Raw genomic sequence first — 18,115 nt, forward strand, 5'->3', positions numbered from 1 at the left:
TAGAAGCATTCAAGTAGCCAAGACATAAGCCAAGTAAAACCCTAAAGGACTAAATGATTGGGATTGCATGTGGCTGTCAGGTCTTTGGCTTCCATGTTCCATTGATTCGACTCCAAATGACATCAGAGATGCTGAAAACAATGAGTTTCTGCATTCAAATGCAAGGGATTATAGATATTGGCTATTAATATACTCTTCTCTCTATTTTAAAATTCCAGATTAAATATAATTCACATAAAACTTAGGGAAGAAGTTTCTATTGTTAAAAACTAGGTAATACAGCACTCAGATAGAACATACAACCAAGATGAGTTTATAACTAAGGTAATTATTCTCTCTTATTCTGAATTTTTTCTGCAATACCTAAATATGAAATTAAGGAAATTGAAATTTCAAATTTAGTGCTTTTCTATACAAGACAATACACAGCAAACTAAAATCAATAAGCACAACCCAGCTTCATCGTACTTTGTTACAGCATCAGTTCCTAAAACTAGAGTCCTCCAACACTAAGATGGAAAAAAAGAGTTCTGGTAACACCAGTGGAAGAGGAGGCAAAACTATTTTAAAGCAATTGAATTATAATAAAAAAAAAAAGCCAAACTTTATATATAAAGGAAGCAGCAAAAATTTGTTCTTTACAATTCAGTTATAAGAGGAGTAGAATATTGTTTTTCTACACATTTCGGCACCCCTTGTAAATTCTTATTCTTTTGCACGACTTAATAAACGTTAAACATGAATAACATACTTCACTATGAAAACAAAACACTGTATTTAACTTGTATTTTCTTAAAAGTAAATTGGTAATCGTACCCTGAATATACAAGGGATGTCTTTACGAGTCGCATGTATTACATCCGATGCTAGGACAGAGCTCACACAAAAATCTTCATCTCTAGTAAGAAAGAGAGCAAGAGAATCACATCCATGCTACACACTAACATTAATCAGCAAAATCTACTTGATATCACAACTGTTCCAACAGGCTGTAATCTCCTAACACCGCACAGAGGTCACAACTGCCATCACTGCTTTGTTATGCTCTAACCACCCCTGATCCAAACGACTCACAAGCTTTAGTTATGTTTCTACAGCACTCAGTACGTGTAACTCGGTCCACCTGAAGTTAACTGTGGTGGCTTTGTGTAGTTTTGGTTTACCAACCACACCTATTCTACAATTAGCAGCAAGAATATTGCTCTTCCAGCCCAGCAGACACATTAGAAATGAATAATTCATACCTCAATGTGTAGCAAGAGAGGGGCCTTTGGAAAAAAAGAAAAATCACATAAAAAGCTCTTGGCAACGTAATTATAGTTTGTGGGATTCAAATAAGGGTTTTCAAAACAGCTAGATTTTATTCTCTATTACAGTAAAATAAACAGACATCAGAACAACTTTTGCATTTCAGAGTGCTCCACTCCAGAGGGCTTGACTACACAAGCCTTTTTAAACTGAATTTGACCAAGTTGATCACCATAATTGCCAATTTTAATGTGAAGATGACACCGATGCCTGAAACTTGCCGATGCTAGAATTCATAGCTGTGGTGGTTAACGTCTATTAAAACATTTAAGAATCCTCAGAAGACAGACTCAAAGAGGCAGCTACAATAAGTAGATAAAGCATGGGACAGCTGGTATAATATCTGGCTGAGTTGCTTCGAGCAATGCACTGACGTGAATGCTGTTATTTGCAATACATCCATGTTTCCGCTCCCACTGCCAGCGATTCAGAGAGAACTGACGCTGACGGTTCTCAGAGAATAAATGTGAGAAAAGAACAGCAGTTCTGGTGCAACCCCACGGTACTACTGTCTGGGAAAAATATAAATCAAGGTGCTTGTGAATGCAAACTTCATATTCAACAGAGACAGAAGGTGCTGTAACAATAAAAGGTGTTACACTTCCTTGATATTTCCATAAATTGGAATTAAAAAAAAAAACAACAAACCAACCACCTTCTTGGTTACTCTGATCAATGAAAGTCTCAGATCTTTTGCAGACAGTGGTCTGTGGTTCAAACGGTTCACCACAAAAAAATAACTCCTGTGAGAAGGCAGGGTCAGATTCACTTGCACTGTAAATTAGTTGGTGCTTTTCTGAAGACTACTACAGTTTTTCTAATGTTCCTGAAATTACTGGCTATGGGATGATCCGTGACTCACCATTGAAGTCAGAGTGCAGGGGAAAAACCAATATACCAAAGTCTATTTGTTTTCCATGTGTGCATATGGAATTCTAGGAATAAGCATGCTAACACTGTAAATATGAGTGACTATACAGTCACTTACATGACTTCCCGTTGAGCCAATTCATTCATAACTTAGCTGCAGTCTATATTCAGAACACACAGGTATTCTCAGACCAGAGCTCTCGTGATCTAAAAGTTTACTGTGTACTATAAATAAATATACTTGTTAAGGAAGAAATACAGAGGATTTCTACTCTGTCATACTAGTACAAACCTGAGATCCAAGACTTGACTTGCAACAACTCCAGGCTGGGTGGATTTTCCTTCAGGCACATCATATAAGAACAGTTTACAGTCACAGACAACTGCATAAGCCCTCTGCCACCCCTTCTTAACTCCTGTAGGCTTTGGGACCTGTGTATAAATAACTGATTGCTTATTAAATGTAAGCACATGCAGTAGACACAGAAAGCAGGGACATTTAGAAAAGCTTATACTTAGATCAACGGAATTAGAATACGTTCTACTTGCCCTTCAAAACGGAGTGAAAAATGTCAAGTAATCAAGTAATCATTTTTCCTCACTTAAGTTCAACCATTCCCTGTTACAGTTTAATAAATATATTAGGTAATATTAGGACAAACAATGGGGCTTGTATATTCCACAAATGCCAAAATGGTAGGACACTTTACCTTTTCTATTATGCTTACATGAACAATGACAGAAATTCTTCCTTAAAGCATGCTTCCCCCCCTACCCACCCCCGCTGCTTATGAACATTGTAGCTACTAATCTACTAACCTTTAGCTCTTGTAGTAAAACCAACCGTTTCTCCCACATCTAGAGCAACGAAGGTTGAATAAGTTACATAGATAGCACACAAAGCCTTAAGGCTTGAGCACAATTTAGGAGATCTGTTTAAACATACTTAGAGGTTCCAAGCTGCATAGCTGTAAGTGAAGTTTAGTATTCTTCTCTTGTCCAAGAACAAAAGACTATTACCTTGACATAACCTTTATAGGCGGTTCCTATTCCTCTTTGCACATCTACTCCAAGAGGCCTTTTGGCTTGCTCAGGGGGTATAGGGCAGACCTGAGGTGCGCTATCCTTGCAGGAAACATGGCATGCAAATGAACACACTAAGTACAAAAGAGAAAATTCACAGTGAAATACGTGTATGATTCAATCGTAACAGGAGATTAACATAGTCTACCCTTACGCTCAGCAAATTAATCACACTGAAACTGGCAGTCAAATCTTATAATTGCCCACTATGCTAAAGCAGCGAACACACCTAGATACTGTATGAGACTCTCCAAAGTGCTTTTATTTTCTCTTTTAAGCCTATTACCTCCATAAAGGGCAGGGACTTAGTCCACATTTCAAGGCAACTTATGAAAGCATTTTCCTGAAGGAAAAGGTGTTTGTCAGCCTCACTGGTATTAAGTAGCAACTAACCCAGTCACAGAAGAGAAAAAGTATTAATAAAGGAGGAATAAAAATTACAGGGCAGTGGTAGGAGACAAGATAAATATAGTGGGTGTTTAATTTGATCCAAGTATGCAAGAATACCGCAAAGACAAACTAAAACTAAGCTGACCAAAACCAACTAGAATGGGTTAATCTATTAAACACAGGCAATAGACTAGAAAGCATAATAAAGTAGAAAACAGGGGACAAGGACTGAAATGCTGTGTGGTGACGGAGTTCAAATAAGGAGCAAACGGTCTACATTAATTGTTGCATTCCTTCTTACCATTTACACCACTTTGCACCACTTTGTGCTGCACCAGCAAGGGACAGAGGTCTCTTGCCCATAGAGCACTTCACACAGAAGCACTGCACAGAAAAAAATCTCAGAATATATGCCACTTCACATGAGACAGACTACAAGAACTCTGGAATGAATTAACATGTTATACTGAAGCATCGGACCCACAGTTTATGGGCCAGATCTTTCCACAGAGATTTTGCCTGGTTTGTCCCAGCCACCCTGTTTCTACCAGCAGGCTTGGGAAGGCAGCGGGAGAGCAGCACGGCATTGTGATCTCCCCTGTGCTTCCTCCTAACCACAGCATACAGCCAGTTCCACAGGCCTCTGGAAGTGCAGCTGTATTTTACCATAGCCTCCAGCATTAAAAAGAGGAGGAACTGGGAAAAGCAAGTGATTGGGAGTGGAACATGGCCAAGTTTTGTTTTACTGGAGTCATCTCTATTCTTATATCAATGTGATTCTAGTTTTCTTCTGTAGCTATCAAGTTCTGGAGTAGAAGAGGCAAACTGGAAAACTAACGATGCAGAGCTTAATCAAAAACCATGAGAAAAAAAAAAAGAGCAAAGTTGATAGCTACGCTGAGGGAAAAAGACCATTTCAAACTTGCAGGAAGAGATGCAAAACAAGAGTTCAGAACTGTCAGCAACACGAGAAGAAAGGCAGCCCCAGGGCAAGTGCTGGCAGAGCAATAGGTGCCCCTGGGGAAGAACTGCCACCAGAAGATCTGCCAGGAAAAAAGCCCTGAAGGGCAGATGAGGCAATCTGAATATGATACTGAAGGTGTCAGTGGAGACGGTGTCACTAGCAAGAACTAAGCTGGGCAGAGAAATACAATAAGGTTATTTATACTGTAGTGTCTTCAACAGATTTGTGGACTATTTACTGAGTTCATGTGTCTAATCAAGATATAGATATACGGAATTCAATAGTGGCACATGCATCAGAGAAAGCATTTTAAATAAAACTAACGGACAGCAAGACGGGCTACAGGCCAAAAAACCTAACAAATAGTCCTCCTAACATACAGGGTTTATGATCAGGATAGCACAAAATAGACTCAGATTCATGTTACCAGAGCATTCCCATAGTCTTCACTACAAAACCAGAAAACACTCCTGCCTTCCCTGCCTCGCCCCCAACTCATACTATATCAGCACTAATGGTAGCAGAATTAATCAGTAACATGAAAGGGAACCATGAGGGCTTATATTAAATCTGTGACTTTAGAAGTCTGGTGATGTTGCAAAAGAAAGGAGAACCATTCAGTGGCAGCCACCTCTCTCTCTCATTCCCTCTCCAAGGAAATGATTGCCTTAAAATACGTGTTTTGGGATGACTTTTTCAGGGACTTGCTGGAAATACAAGAAGTTTAACTCACTCACCGTCACAGGCATAACCTTGTCGAACCAATCCCACCATAAGAGAGGTGCAATGACTACACTGAGTAGGGCTTGTAAATGACTTGATATTGAGCTGGTGAGCTTTAGGCTGAAAGATACATTCAGGATAAAAAAAGAAAAAAAACTTTTCACTTCCTGTACTTATGTAATGCAAGCATCTCCCTTTGCCACCCTCCAGTATATCAGAGCGCACATGATGAAACCTGGGCTTCTTTTAAGTAAGTGCAGCTTGTAAAAGGTGCTGCAAGACAACAGTAACAGTTTTATGTCCAACTGTGTAAGACACTCAAACCCAAACCTACAGCCAACTATTTTTTGTCATCCCTTCTGACAAATCAAAACCCATCAACTTGCATTGGGAAACATTTGATTAAAAACACAGACCTAACAAACAAACACATGACAAACCCAAACAGGACAAGAACAAACATGGAGAGCTAATTTATAAATGATATTTTTTCCTTTGTTCTTTAGAATAAGGTTAGCACAGTCCCCCTACCTTTGGTACAGCTAGAGAAATGGATTGAATGGTGGGGGAAGGAGCAGCAGGCATCCTCTGAAGCCGAATTGGTTCCTGAATCACAAAAAACTGCAATTGAGCAAAATGAGGCTTCAAGAATTTGTTTCAAAATCGGGGTGGCAAAGCTTATTGTTTTCTGATTATGTTTTTTTCTTTTTTGAAAATTATCAAAAATTTAATTGTCATAAACATCGCCATTCTGATTTAATAGAAACAGATTGTGTTTTAAAGCACTCACAGGAAAGCCTGCACACTAACAAACAAGCAGCAATACAGAAAACATATGAAAATGAGGTACATCAACATACACAGAGCCAGCAAAAAGGTTTCATTTGCAACTGTCCTCAAAGCAGGTGCAATTAACACTGACACATTGCAAATAAGCAACATTCAATCCTGCTTCTTCATAATGAATGCTGCAATACATATTTATCATGAACAAGACAGAAAGACCTCCTAGTGAATTACTCTTCAGGGTAAAATAACGGCTCTCTTACTTCTTGTTGTTGCTCTGCAGTTACAACTGAAGTAGATGGTGAAACTTCTGACTTGGGACCCTGTGTTTCCTGCTCACTAATAGAACTGGTCTGTAAAAGCGATAGCAAACATGTTAGATTAGAACACCACAGATCTGATGAAGTGTTCTCACATCAACAACATGGAAACAAAACCCAAGGCTGATTTCTATATGCAGTACACACACATCTACCAACTTTCCACTCTGAAAAAAAAAAAAAAATCTTTCCTTAAAACAAACCCTGCCACCTGATGGAAAAGCTGCAAAGCTGGAAGTACTGAAATGCAAAACCTCATAGTAGGCAGCATAAATGCTGTAACGGCCTTGTCCCAGCGAGACTGTGTCTAATCTCTTGCACGCAGGTATGGAAGGATGTTTGAGAAGCTTGGCAATCATCCATAAATCAGCTTATTTCTCATGGTAGCTTACTACACTAGGATTTTTCTAGCACACAGCAGCCAGCAATTCTGCCACAAGAAAAATTCTTAAAGTAGTACTACGCAGTCTTGTAAAAAGTTGTTTAAAAATGGTTGGCCTCTGTCATTAAAAGAATCATGCCTACTTAATCACATTGCCTTATATTTCACCAAAATTTAAGACTAGCATCCATTACAAGTCTTCTATTAATTTCACACTTACATTAGCAACTACTAATTGCCAGCACAAGGGGGAAGTATGCTACAGTTCCAGAGCTAAAGAAGCTGGGTGTGGAAGTAGGATACTGTATTACTGTACTCTGAGGACATCATAAAAATCATGATTAACAAACATCAGATTAGACTTCACATCAATGATGTAATTAGTACTAAAGGCAACAAGTAATGAATCACTCACTTCCCAGCCAGTTTAGACAGAAAGATGGCTCAAGTTCAGTTAGCTCACTGAATATGTTCAGATATTTGTCATTTTTTTTTTGTTATGAATTGATTTCTAGGGCTGGGCCATTTAAGATCAAATCATACCATTATTTAATATGAACTATTTACCAATGCTAAGTGTGATTCAGCTTTAGCTATATAAATAGTCAAAATATAAAATAGTTAGCCTGTAAAGAGGTATTAAAAGAAAACTAAACTAGCTCTATTTAGTGGATTAAATTATAGAGAAGTTAAGGAAGCAAAATATCTAGTTTTAGAAGGCCATTTTCACTATGACAGGTCACAACAAAATACGGAGACAAAACTACTAGCAAAAACTTACTTCTTCCCAAAAGGCTAGCAGAGAAGATGTAGACGAAGAAGAAACAGAATCCTTTGTTGTAACGGTATGAGGGATAAAAATGATCACTTATCACCCACAGGAAAACTTCAGATAGAGTATTAGTAGGCTAGCTAAATAAAATGTCTTATATGGCCAAATGATATTTATTCAAATTAAATTAACCCAGAGCAGATGACACAGACTATCTTTATAAGTACATGTGAAAAAAAATGTTAATGGCAGTCATTAAGTATAGTATTAGCAATTTTAATGTAATTCATCAGAAAATGCCACCTGCATTTCCATAGCAACGATATATCTATTGCAGTATCTGTAGAATGGAATCTTGATTAGTTATGGGCTTGATATTCTACATGTTACTGTTTTAAGTATATCTGGTATATCTTTTTAAAGCAATGTTTTAAAATACCAAGGTCAGTAGATAAAAATTATTATTCCAGTAGTAGCATATATCATGTTTCTCTCTCTTCCCTCCACCTCATCCATATAGCACATCTTGCTGCTTCAGCAAGAAAGCCAGCGTGGACATTTTGTGACTGGGAACAGCACATACACAAAGTGTATGTAAATATTAGAGCGTGTCCATATGCTTTCTTTTTAGCGACAGTGAAAATTTGAAAAAAATAATAAAAAATAGAGTACACATTTCAGGCATAAAATCTAAGCAGACTGATGAGGTTTTAACCTGAGCCCCTTTAACTCAGCTCCAGAAACATAACAGATTATTCTTTCCAGTTCCAGCTCTTGGTTTTATCCTAAACTATGTGTTTTGCAAATAAACATCCAAGAAAATCTTCGTGAATCAAGAGTTCATGAAGTAAGGAAACGTGATTCAGTGTTGCCTTTTCACAGCTGCTTCCTCAGGGAATGCACAAACCTTTTTAACTAAAACGCCCACTTGGAGCTGTGATTTGTATCATTAGGTTTCTAAGGATCAGAGGGTGTGTCACGATAAACTTATTATACCAACATCTGCGGGTCCTCTGATTCTCTTCCCAGTTCCTTCTACTCTAACCACTCCATTAAGATCTGGAGCCAACAATTTCACATATCTGTTTAAACACTCCTTGAACTGTGTGAATACTTTTCCTTGTATTAATCAGCATCTTCCAACTGCAAAGCATTTAATCCCTTATTTGTAACAGGGTGTGCCAGCCTTTCCAAAAAACCCTGAATATGTTTGAGATTAACCTAAACAAAGAAGTCAGAATGGGAAATAAGTAATGTGAACTTCTGAGAATATTTCCAAAGGTGCCAGCTTCCCTACAAAATGCCAAGCAATCTGACATCTACTGGACATCCAATTCTGCGTCACGCTATTTGGCTAATATGCCAGATCCAAATGTGGCATACAGTGCCCAAATATTACTTTTATGTAATAAAAATATAATTCAGGTATCACATTTTATAGTTATTTTATGTAATAACTCACTCTGAAAGTCAGATCACGTGCAAGAGGAGAGGTGTTGAAATATTCAAAAATGGAATCTTGAAAGTCTGGAAGTTTGAGACCTAAAACCCAAAGCAGAACAGGCTTAGCTAAAAGGCAACAGCGCAGGTGGTGTCAGAACTCTGTTAAGCCACAGTAACTTTAATTACCTGAATCTGTTCTGTATTTCTCTTCCAGTTTTTTCTTCAAACCTTCCATCTCTTCCAATAGCTCCCTATTTTTTGCTTCCGATTCCTTTAATTTACTAAAGCAAGATAATATGATCAAAATGCAATCTGAAATATCTCAAAGGCAGGAATGCCAGTGCACAGGGTTGTTCGCTTCTGGTTCTACATCTCAAGAGTTTTGGAAATTTTTTTTTTTTTTGAGGACTGGTGGTGGGTTTTTAAAATGCCTTTTTTTTTTTTAAGGCTGATTAATTTTATTTTCTCCCCGAATAGACACCTCACTACTTGACCAGACAGTGAAAACTGTACTTGGGACTCTGGCTATTGTTGCGGTTATCTGCCAAACAAAATTATTCTAATAGTAGTTTGGCTTTTAATTCCCAAGAACATGTCTACTCCCCAGTTAGTCTAAGAAAAGGTAGTGAATTTGCTTTGAATTTGCTCTTATGTTTTTTTTCCTCAGGTGCCCAAGATCCACATCTTATTACCAAGCTATTCACAGTAGTGAAATGTTTCCTTGAAGAAATTTTTACAGATCTCATTTGACTATGTAAGATGTGTGTAGTCTGTGGAATGGGATCTTTCTGGTGCAGTCCAATATCCCAGGCACAAGGGGCCATTTTAGGGAAGTTACTATTCTAACCAGTAGTTTAGAGCAGCACATGAAACCCCAAACAGAACCAAAGCCCTTATTACCTTTCAAAAGATATGTTTGCATCTTTAACTTTTCGTAGCTCTTCTTGAACTAGTTGTTTGGCACGAATTTCTGCATCAAGGGCAGACTGTAATTCCAGCCTAGCTGACATATCCAACTTCTGACTGCGTCGCACTTTCCAAAGTGGATCCTGTTGCAGTAAGTTACTGAATATTAATATCAGCTGTTTAAAGACATTTCTATTCTTGTTAAAGACATAAAACAACTTTCACACTGGTTCAGAGAATGCTCTTTTAAATTACTTATGGATGGTATACCTGCTACATGGAAATCAGTCCATAGTCAGAATTTGTTACACAAAAATAAAGTAATGAGCAATTTTTATAATGGTTAAACCACTAACACAATATGCTTGAAAACAAAAAGCTGGGTCACTAAGCATGGAAGTCAAACCGAGAGAAACCATTGAAAATGGATAGTTTTTGTTGTCCAAACTAGAAAAAGAGTATAAAACTTGCACAGTTACATACTGGACTATCAAACATTAGAAAAACACAAATATTTAATGTAAAACATACTAATTTAAAACATACCAAGAATGGCAAAAACATGAAAAAATGAAATAATCTGGATCTTGAGATACCCAAGATACCTAGAACCTTTTCCTAAACAATTCTTACACTTGCTAAGTGGCATAAACTATGTCTGCATACACTATGCAATTCTGCTCTATTACCCTCAAAAGCTTATTTTCTGAGCTTTTCCAAGCATTTTTCAGTGTGGACTACATTTTTGCTATTCCCTAATGGACATCTCTTGCATGAACTTGCAAATAACAGTCAGGAAAATCAGAGGCATTTGTTTATGTTGAGGTTCTGCTGAAGTTACCAAACCAGTTGCAATATAAAGAAGAGACAGTGTTCTTTATTCTGGCAGTAGCTAAGAAGCAAATGCCAACTGCATTTGATCCAATCTTTCTATTAAACCTCTCAACATTATAATTGTCCCTTTATGATGCAGGCAAATGTTAGTTCATAGGAAGGCATAACTTCCTCTTATTTTCCCCTATTCATAAGTTTGGAAGGGATGAGTAACTTCTTATCTGTATAAACCAGCAGCAGATTGTGCCTTTGCATGGCAGACTGTGCTGACTGGCACTGCTAGGGACGTGGGCTTCCACGCTCAGCTGCAAATGGCTCTCCCTTTCCTTAGGTAGGTATCTAGTACCTACCAAGGCAAAACAGTATTTTCATTTTTGAAACCATACTGCTTCATGAAGGATCTTCTATTTTGCAGATTTTTGGGGGGAATTCATGTTACTACTGTATGGGAAAATTATGGCATAAAGGTCTCATTGTTCTGCATGTAAATAAAGCTACATGCTCCCAGTGCATCACTAGTTTGTAACAGTATCAATCACCTAATACTTGTTCACAAAAGAAAACTTACTGTTATCTTACTGTAATGACAATTAAAATTATTCACTTGCATCTAACGTGGCAAGGTACATTTCTGTACTCCCCATTAACAGTTTAAGTTATTGTTTCTTCTCTGTACTGTTTAAAGCAGTTTGTGATGGCAGGTATTATTATGAAACAACTGCTCTCTAATTATCAAATTCTGATCAGATTACCTAGATGAATTTCACAAACAATAGATAAAAACTAGAAAGCAGAGCAGAGGATTTATTAGAAAAGAATTCTGATTATGAACAGACAGCTGAAACTAAAAATGTAGCTTCTTAGACAGCCCCAGAACCGCCCAAGCGGTTGCTATTTTCTTACCAGTGTTCGTGAGCCCAGACTGGAACTTCTCAACGATTCTAGTTCTTCTGTCATCTTGGACGCTAATGCTTGGAGATAGCCACGAGCATCCTTCTCATCGCTTACCCTGTTGGACAATTACAAAAACTGTTACTTAACAGTTTCATGGCTCGTACCACCAAACGATCAGTGTCTGCACTGGATTTAGGGACATAACAGAAATGGACAGAGCTGGGAAAACTCTCCCAGCAACAGAAAACTGAATACATCTTAGATTGCCTGCTTTAGATTTTTCTTTTATCTGATTCTCTTGATTGTGGCAGTTGCTAGGGAAACTGAAGTTTTCCTTCCGCCATCAGCAAGATTTTCACTGTTATTGTTTGAAATATTATCTGCATATTTCTTGCTCAATTTTTATAAAGGCTACCCCTCAAGTCCTTCTGTAACATCCAGAAGGGCAGATATCTGCATCCTATGAATCCCTTCACCATATCCCCCTCCACTCACTAGCTGAAATACTTTTTCAGGCATAAATATTAGCCAGAAACTAGAAATTAATCTAACTGAAAACCACTGCCAAGCCAGCGGGTTTCAACCAAGGCCTTGCCTGCAGCAACATTCAACTTCAGCCAGCAGAAAAATTTCAAGCAGGAGACACGTATAGATGACCAAATGTCTTGCATGCTGAAAATAGCAGCATGCTGCTGGTTTAAACAGCACATAACAGAGGGAAGGATTGACGAGTGAATTAAGTGCAAGTGCTTTTCAAGTACAGCTAGTGCGGTTCTATATGTTAACATGGACCTTTTAAATCATGACATCTTCCTGAATGAATTTATGAAAATTAATCAACATTCAGAAGTACAATGCTTTCTTTTGTTGATCCCAGACACACAGAAAGGGCCTGGCTATACATTAAAAGACGACAATCAGAAGTTGAAAGTGGCCATCTTGATCTCTAAACAGCACATACCATTGAATAATTTCTGCAATCTGAGCTTCCCAGTGAGCAACAGACTCTTTCTTTGCTGCTAGGTCTTGGAGCTCGTCTTCTAGCTGTCTGTTCTGTGCTGTTAATTTGTCCACAAAGGAGCAGAGCTGAAACAAAAGTTTAATTTCACTCATGGCTTATGTCAGTTCCAGACTTTTTACGTATGTGTGCGTCTATACATCCATAGAATCTGAACAAACAGGACCACCCTGCGCTATCTGGATGTTCTAACACAGACCAAAGAACCGGAAGTTATTATTTTCTTGTGGAACTGCAGACTAGCTCCTGAGCAAAGAACAACACATTGCCAGGTCACACAAAACAATCCAAATCAAAGGAAAAGAAGCAGTGAGTGTAGAGGCCATCAAGAGGAATAAGGCTTATCTGTAAGCCATCAGGAAGGCAGACAGTCTTTGTAAATGCTTCCCTCTCCGTACAGCCTTCATGAAGAAATCAAAAGGTGGTGCCTCTGAGTTGTGGGAATCAATCCCACAAAAAACCCCAATGTATTGAGATGGTAAAGTTACTATTTAGCCAGATTTGACATTTACATGGTGAAAACTACATTTGTTTTATTCAGATATTGCCTGAACATTCACAGATCTCTTCAGATCAATGAGTAGACTACTTCAACATCAGAAAGTAACAAAGTAAGAATGTTTTGCTTAAAAATGTTTCCTAGAATAATTACCCTCTCATTTTCTGTTGTTAGCTTTTTGTTATCTTCCAAGAGCATAGATCTTTCACGCTCATATTTCTCTTTCATTGTTCCTACTGCTTCCTCCATTTCACTGTGCCTAAGGAGAAGGACAAGAAACAGAAACACTTGTACTGTAACACCACCGACCCTGTAGACGGGTTTTCAAAAAGGAATATAGTTAAGGTGAAGTACCATCCTGCACAGATACCTATGCAATGCAATACGCACAAAAAAGAAACCCATAATTAATGACCCACGCCCAAAAGCTTACCTCTCTCGCTTTGTTTTCTCTAATTTATCCTTTAATATCATGATCTCTTTCTGCAGTGCAAGCTGATGGCTCTCTGAATCGTGTACTTCCTTTTTCACATTTTTAACTTCCAAAACATGTGATGCTTCTCGTCGGACCAACTCCTCTTCATAAAATAAGATTTTCTTTTCCAGCTCAGACTTAATTTTGGAAAGCTCCTGCTGATGTTCTAGTGTGGCACCTGCTGCCCGGCCTCCCTGCTTCAGCTGCAGAAGAAGAGGAGAAACCATCAGGAAGAGACTATGATCTTTATATTTTGGGAACATTATTTAAACTTAGAATTGTCCAGTTGGTGGCACCTTGGAAATTTATCTGGGCACTAAGTAATTTAAAAGGTGCCTGTATCCAAGCATTCAGCCCCTTAACTGATGCTGTGATTACACAGCTCTAATAAGGGGTTCCAATGGGTTGCAGAGACAAATTTTGGACCACGTTGGTTTAGTATCTGCTTAGAATTCATAAACTGGACATCTTCAAGACATTAGTGTCCAATGAGATATTAAAATACTTCAAGTAAAAAACCCCAAATAAATCTGAATAGGTTAGGTCAGGCTTCTAGTAATGCTGTAGTTTTTAAATCTCCCTGAGGTATCAACAGTTGAGTAAGCAAAACTATTGCAGCTCCTGTGCTATGAGTAAAAATTTGTCAAAAAACATGTAACCTTTAGAGCTTCCAGTTCACTTTCCAGTTGTTTGGAGAAGACCTCACTGTGCTCACGAAGCTTGCGTTCTTTTGATGCTTCTGCTACAACTTCTTCAAGTTGGGCTTCCAGCTGCAATGAAGGTATTTTTAAGTCATTTCAACACAAGATAGTGCTATCTGTATCATTCCTTTCCTCCATATGAACAAGCAGCAAGTTTTTCCTTATTTCTATTTTACGTTACACCACAATAACAGTCATCTCAGAATGCCATAATTGTTTTGCCTTCATTGATCCAGGCATCCATCTGTCTCATGCAGTAAAACTGTTACTGTATGACTTTTTGTACTGACGTGAACTACACCAAGTATGTGCAGGGATAACTGCACAGCTTCTATTAATGCTAAGAGAAGGAAACAGCACTAGGAAGTCATTGCAGTTGTGAAAGAAGAAAGCCCCCCACATTTACAGGTCAGCTCCATGCCTCGGTCTACTAAGGCAGCTTAAAAACACTGACTTTTGAGCCAAATTATTGCAAAGTACATAAAATACAAACACTGAACACTTTTACCTTGCAATTATGGAACAAAATAAGCTTGATCATCCATTTATTGACTTCAGAAAGCTTATCAGAAAGACAATTTAGCAGCAACTAAGGCAACTGTTGCAGTTCAAGCAATAGAGGCACAGTTTTAAAACCTGACAGGAAAAGTAAGATTTGTTTTTCTGCATTCAAATTCAACTAGCAAAGTTGTTTTATTTAGAATAGTGGGCCAAGATAATGAACTTATAGACTATGTTCTGAATAGAAGATTGATAGCTGTTAGGAAAGGGAGAGCAGAGGAATTTATAAGACCAAAGACAGGAGATTATAAAGCCCTGCAGAGATATATTTAACTGACTAAGCAACAACACTTGAATGCCTGCTGCACTCCACTCTAGAGATGAGGTGCCACAGCCTTACGCACCAAATACGGTGCCACAGACACCTTTGCCTTTCCCAGTTAACAACCACTTCTTATTCGTGGATAAAAGTCTGAGAAACTTCATCTCTTACTACATTTTCATAGACTGCTTTTTAATTTGCTAGAAGTCTTCTAGCAATGTTTATGAAGCTCTTCAATTTCTCTTCTACATTTCACCCAGAGAATACATAAAATTTGATGATTTTTCAGTGATTAAAACACTCTGGGTTAACCACAATAGTTGTTTCTTATGCCCTCTTTGGGTTATCCACTTCATCTTCTGTAAAACTATAAATTGCCTAGAATACTAATTGGAAATTAACTTGCTTAAAGATATTACAGACATTCTCTACAATGACTAACTACAGATGAAGGAAAACCACCTATTTAGTCTAAATCACTATTCCTCCCTCCAGCTGAAGAGAAAATGCAGTAGAAAAAAAAAAAAGTCAGAATACTCCAATCTTAAAGCACATGAAGGCATTAAGCTATGAGTCAGAGTCTACAAGAATCAAAACATGAGAACTAAGAATATGGTCATATAGTAAGAATAGCTTCCCCCAGATTAAAATCAGCCTGAGTACAAACAAAAAAAGACAACTCATTTTGTTTCCTGATACATCAGTAAAACATTTAGAAAAAAATTCAAGATTTATTTTGTGAACTGTAGAAAAGTTATATGGAAGAGTTACCAGGGCAATTTCCTTGGGCAATATCTTATAGATGGACAGAGTAAATTATTGTTAACAGTCCCGATTTTTCAGTACAATCACATGTGAGATACTGGATAAGCAGCAGCTGAAACACGTTATTATTAACTATTTTATCAAGCTACCTGTCATGGTTTAACCCCAGCCAGCAGCTAAGCACCACACACGACTTGCTCAGTCCCCCTTGGTGGGATGGGGGAGAGAATCAGAGGAGTAAAAGTGAGAAAACTTATGGGTTGAGATAAAGACAGGTTAATAGGTAAAGCAAAAGCCACGCACGCAAGCAAAGCAACACCAGGAATTCAGTCCCCACTTCCCATCAGCAGGGAGGTGTGTTCAGCCATCTCCAGGAAAGCAGGGCTCCATCATGTGTAACAGTGACTTGGGAAGACAAACACCCTCACTCTCAATGTCCCCCCCTCCCCTTATATGCTGAGCATGACACCATATGGTATGGAATATCCCTTTGGTCATTGGGGTCAGCTGTCCCGGCTGTGTCCCCTCCCAACTCCTTGTGCACCCCCAGCCTACTCGCTGGTGGGGTGGGGTGAGGAGCAGCAAAGGCCTTGGCTCTGTGTAAGCACTGCTCAGCAGTAACTAAAACATCCCTGTGTTACCAACACTGTTTTCAGCACAAATCCAAACCACAGCCCCATACCAGCTACGGTGAAGAACATGAATTCTATCCTAGCCAAAACCAGCACACTACCTCTTTTCTGATTTTCTCCGATTTACGGATGTCCTGTCGCATAGCATCAATTTTCTGCATGCTCACTTCCACCTCTTCTTCTTTGTCACGGAGTTGACGGGACAGCTTCTGCTTTTGGGACCGCAAGTCTCCCATCCTCTCACTGAGCTCGGAGAACTCCTGCACAGCTAGCTTTCTTTGCTGGTGGGCATCCCTCAATTCTTTGGATTGTGTCTTTAATCTCTCTGAGGCTTCTACAAGTTGCTGGTTTAAATAAAAAAATATAATAATAAAAAAGTCATTTGAACTCTGTAGATTCTTTCCAAGAAGAAAGGAAGTGGACCTACATAAGCATGACTTGAAAGCTTAACCACCTCACATAATTTTTTAAATATTATTTATAATAATTTACACAAAGGGTTGGGGTTTTTTCGGATAAGCAGCAGCAACAACATACTAAGACAGCAGTTATTCTGCTTCTAGTGTGGCAGCTCCAAGAGTACCTTTGCTGTTCTAGAAGTCTTATAAATCTGACCACACAAGGCCACTTCACTTCTAAATAACTTAATTTCAGATTACTACCACGTACCTGCACAATAGTAATCTTTTTTTTTAAAGGAATGTTTTAGCAGGCAGCACATTCAATCAAATACACTGTACCAGCACTGAGATGCTGCAGCAAATCTTGTGAAATTCTTCAGAAAACTGAGGAAGATTCCTTAGAACAAACTGTGAAGCTCTAATAGCTTTTATACTGTCAATTAAAGTGTTTCCTTTACAGCAAGTAGTTAACAAAAATTAAAAGGTTAAAATACGAATTGAATGTTCTACCTAAAATAATTTAAAAGGGGGGGGGGGGAATTTAAGAAAAAGGGCAGAACTAGACAACAGAATAAATGTATACTCGCCCAAGGACTTCTAAAAACTTCTACTAACAGCAGGAATATTGCAGGAGCATTCATTAACCTCCCAAAAGGCATGTGTTCATATCAGGAGAAGCCGATTTGCCTTCTCGGCTACTCATACACCCTGGTGAATAACCCTTATAACCCTTATCACTGATTAATGGACAGAAGAGAGACTGTTAAATTATAGTGGGCAAAAACCCCAGAGATTTTGGCCCATGGATTACTTTTGGGTCCATCTAAATGCCACGTGAACGATACGGCTGCTAGATTTTTCCAAAACTAGCTGTTTGAATATAGGTAGCTTTTTTGGTGTTATTGAAAGTGGTATGGAGTATATGCAAACCCCCATTTACTTTACTGCAAAATATTTTGCTGACTTACACTAAGATATTGTTACATTTTAGGAAGCAAGGGTAATTTACATAACAGTAAATAAACTCAGCAGTTACACAGAAGTCATCCTCAGCCTTAAGCAATAATTAACCTTGTGGTATTACAAAGAGTAAGTGGGCTCAAGCTGGAGCAGTGACCTAGTCCTA

The 18,115-nt window shown here is 38.3% G+C and overlaps 1 protein-coding gene across 22 annotated transcripts in view; it reads right to left on the minus strand.

Annotated features, from left to right (window-relative positions):
* The window catches only part of CDC42BPB (CDC42 binding protein kinase beta), a 94,662-nt gene that overhangs the window by 15,742 nt on the left and 60,805 nt on the right, over positions 1–18,115 (minus strand). For 4 of the 22 annotated variants that reach the window (XR_008577220.1, XM_054826108.1, XM_054826107.1 and 1 more), the window contains exons 13-29: positions 16,690–16,932; positions 14,327–14,437; positions 13,626–13,870; positions 13,346–13,451; positions 12,637–12,761; positions 11,685–11,790; positions 9,942–10,090; positions 9,228–9,322; positions 9,061–9,140; positions 7,608–7,658; positions 6,388–6,477; positions 5,870–5,959; positions 5,353–5,458; positions 3,199–3,335; positions 2,998–3,036; positions 2,471–2,610; positions 817–898 (exon numbers count right to left, since the gene is read on the minus strand). Coding sequence is in view for 21 of the 22 variants with exons in the window: in XM_054826108.1 (XP_054682083.1) it covers positions 817–898; positions 2,471–2,610; positions 2,998–3,036; positions 3,199–3,335; positions 5,353–5,458; positions 5,870–5,959; positions 6,388–6,477; positions 7,608–7,658; positions 9,061–9,140; positions 9,228–9,322; positions 9,942–10,090; positions 11,685–11,790; positions 12,637–12,761; positions 13,346–13,451; positions 13,626–13,870; positions 14,327–14,437; positions 16,690–16,932 (1,995 nt within the window). In the remaining variant the exon portion in view is untranslated. The remainder of the gene's footprint in view (positions 1–816; positions 899–2,470; positions 2,611–2,997; positions 3,037–3,198; positions 3,336–5,352; positions 5,459–5,869; positions 5,960–6,387; positions 6,478–7,607; positions 7,659–9,060; positions 9,141–9,227; positions 9,323–9,941; positions 10,091–11,684; positions 11,791–12,636; positions 12,762–13,345; positions 13,452–13,625; positions 13,871–14,326; positions 14,438–16,689; positions 16,933–18,115) is intronic. The other 18 variants (XM_054826111.1, XM_054826115.1, XM_054826129.1 and 15 more) reach the window with 10 other exon arrangements.

Source organism: Grus americana, chromosome 5 (assembly GCF_028858705.1).
Source record: "Grus americana isolate bGruAme1 chromosome 5, bGruAme1.mat, whole genome shotgun sequence".
Lineage (NCBI taxonomy): Eukaryota > Metazoa > Chordata > Aves > Gruiformes > Gruidae > Grus > Grus americana.